At 54.9% G+C, this 1,409-nt stretch overlaps 1 protein-coding gene across 1 annotated transcript in view; it reads right to left on the bottom strand.

The window, feature by feature from the left end:
* Positions 1-252: 252 nt before the first annotated feature.
* Positions 253-1,409, bottom strand: part of Mogat3 (monoacylglycerol O-acyltransferase 3) — a 2,805-nt gene continuing 1,648 nt past the window's right edge. The window contains 4 exon segments of the mRNA XM_021163421.1: positions 253-323; positions 512-697; positions 803-988; positions 1,100-1,304. Coding sequence (XP_021019080.1) covers positions 253-323; positions 512-697; positions 803-988; positions 1,100-1,304 — 648 coding nt within the window.

Here is a 1,409-nt window from a genome sequence, read left to right as displayed (position 1 = left end):
AACTCACTCTGTAAACCAGGCTGGCCTCGAACTCAGAAATCCGCCTGCCTCTGCCTCCCAAGTGCTGGGATTAAAGGCGTGTGCCACCACTCCTGGCAAAAACACACTTCTTGTCTGCTCCCACCTTTAATTGTCTCCCCAATCTCACCCTGCAGTTTCTCAGGAAGGCCAGGACACAGGGACATGGACATGTCTAGATCAGGACAAGGTGTTATCAGCAGGGATCCCGTAGTGAGATGCTCTACCTATAACTCACTCGTGCAACTGGTCCACCTGTTCCTGGCTGGGCCTCGGGCTTCGCTGCACTGGAATTGGGGCGCCCACTGTGGAAGGGACATGAGGGAAGAAGACTGATTGCTGAGACGTCCCACTAACCGAAGATCTGCCTGGACAGAGGTCGAGGCCTGCTCAGGGCGAGTGCCAGGCGTGTGAACCAGAGGGCTAGGATGTCGGGCTTTAAGGGAACAATCCTCTCAGCTGGGAGATGATGAGAGAGAGGCACATGACTCACCAACAGTGTGGATGGGCACGCGGAACGGTATCAGGAGACCCAGGCGACCGTGGAAGAGAGACAGAGCCACACTCAGTATCGTCTGAAGTGCCTCCTGCATCCTCCGTACCCAGGAGCCTGGCGGGTTGGGAAACTGCCGGAAGAGGTCATTCTCTCCAAAGGAGAAGACGGGCATGAAGAGAGGCCCTGGGGGAACAAGAACAGACACGCACGGGCCTGAAGATACGGGCTCACATTCCTCTCATGCAGGGCAGCTCGGATGGATACGCCCCTGCCACCTCCGCCACCCGCCCACTCCTCACCCGTGTTCCAGTGATAACTTAATGGATCCTTTCTGATTCCCGAGCCGCAAGCTCACTGTTCCAGGCTTTGCCTCCAAAGCCTCCAGGAGACCTCCCACAGNCAGAACGGCCACCCGGCCACCCTCAGGGTGGGACAAGAGATAGGAAGCGCTAGCCTTGTCAGAAAAGACTAAACCTAGGTGGGAAGGGCAAAGGCTAGACACCACCAAGATAGAGGTAAACTCATCCCCACCCCCACCCTGGGATAAGAGGGGCACGGTGACATCAGTGCCCTGATCTTCCTTACCTCTGGTCATAATGTAATCTTGGAAGAGAGGCATTTGGAACCAACATGGTAGCATGAGTAGATATGGCTTGAGACCCGGAAAGAGGCAGGAGAAGCCTGTGGCCTCTGTACAGAAGTTGCTGAAGGCCCCAACAACCAGGACCCCTTGAGGATGAAAACCAAAAAGGTAGTTTTGGGATGAATCCAACTCAGCCGTTTTAANGAGCTAGAGAGCAGAGACTATAAATGTATCCCATTTCCCAGTGAGAAACGGCCTTGGAGACAGAAGAGGGTTGGCCACATTTAGCTATTTTAGAGCCCCACGCCTCCA

This window comes from Mus caroli, chromosome 5 (assembly GCF_900094665.2).
Source record: "Mus caroli chromosome 5, CAROLI_EIJ_v1.1, whole genome shotgun sequence".
Taxonomy (NCBI): domain Eukaryota; kingdom Metazoa; phylum Chordata; class Mammalia; order Rodentia; family Muridae; genus Mus; species Mus caroli.
Note: the sequence above shows the minus strand (reverse complement) of the source record. Positions and strands in the feature narration are given on the sequence as shown.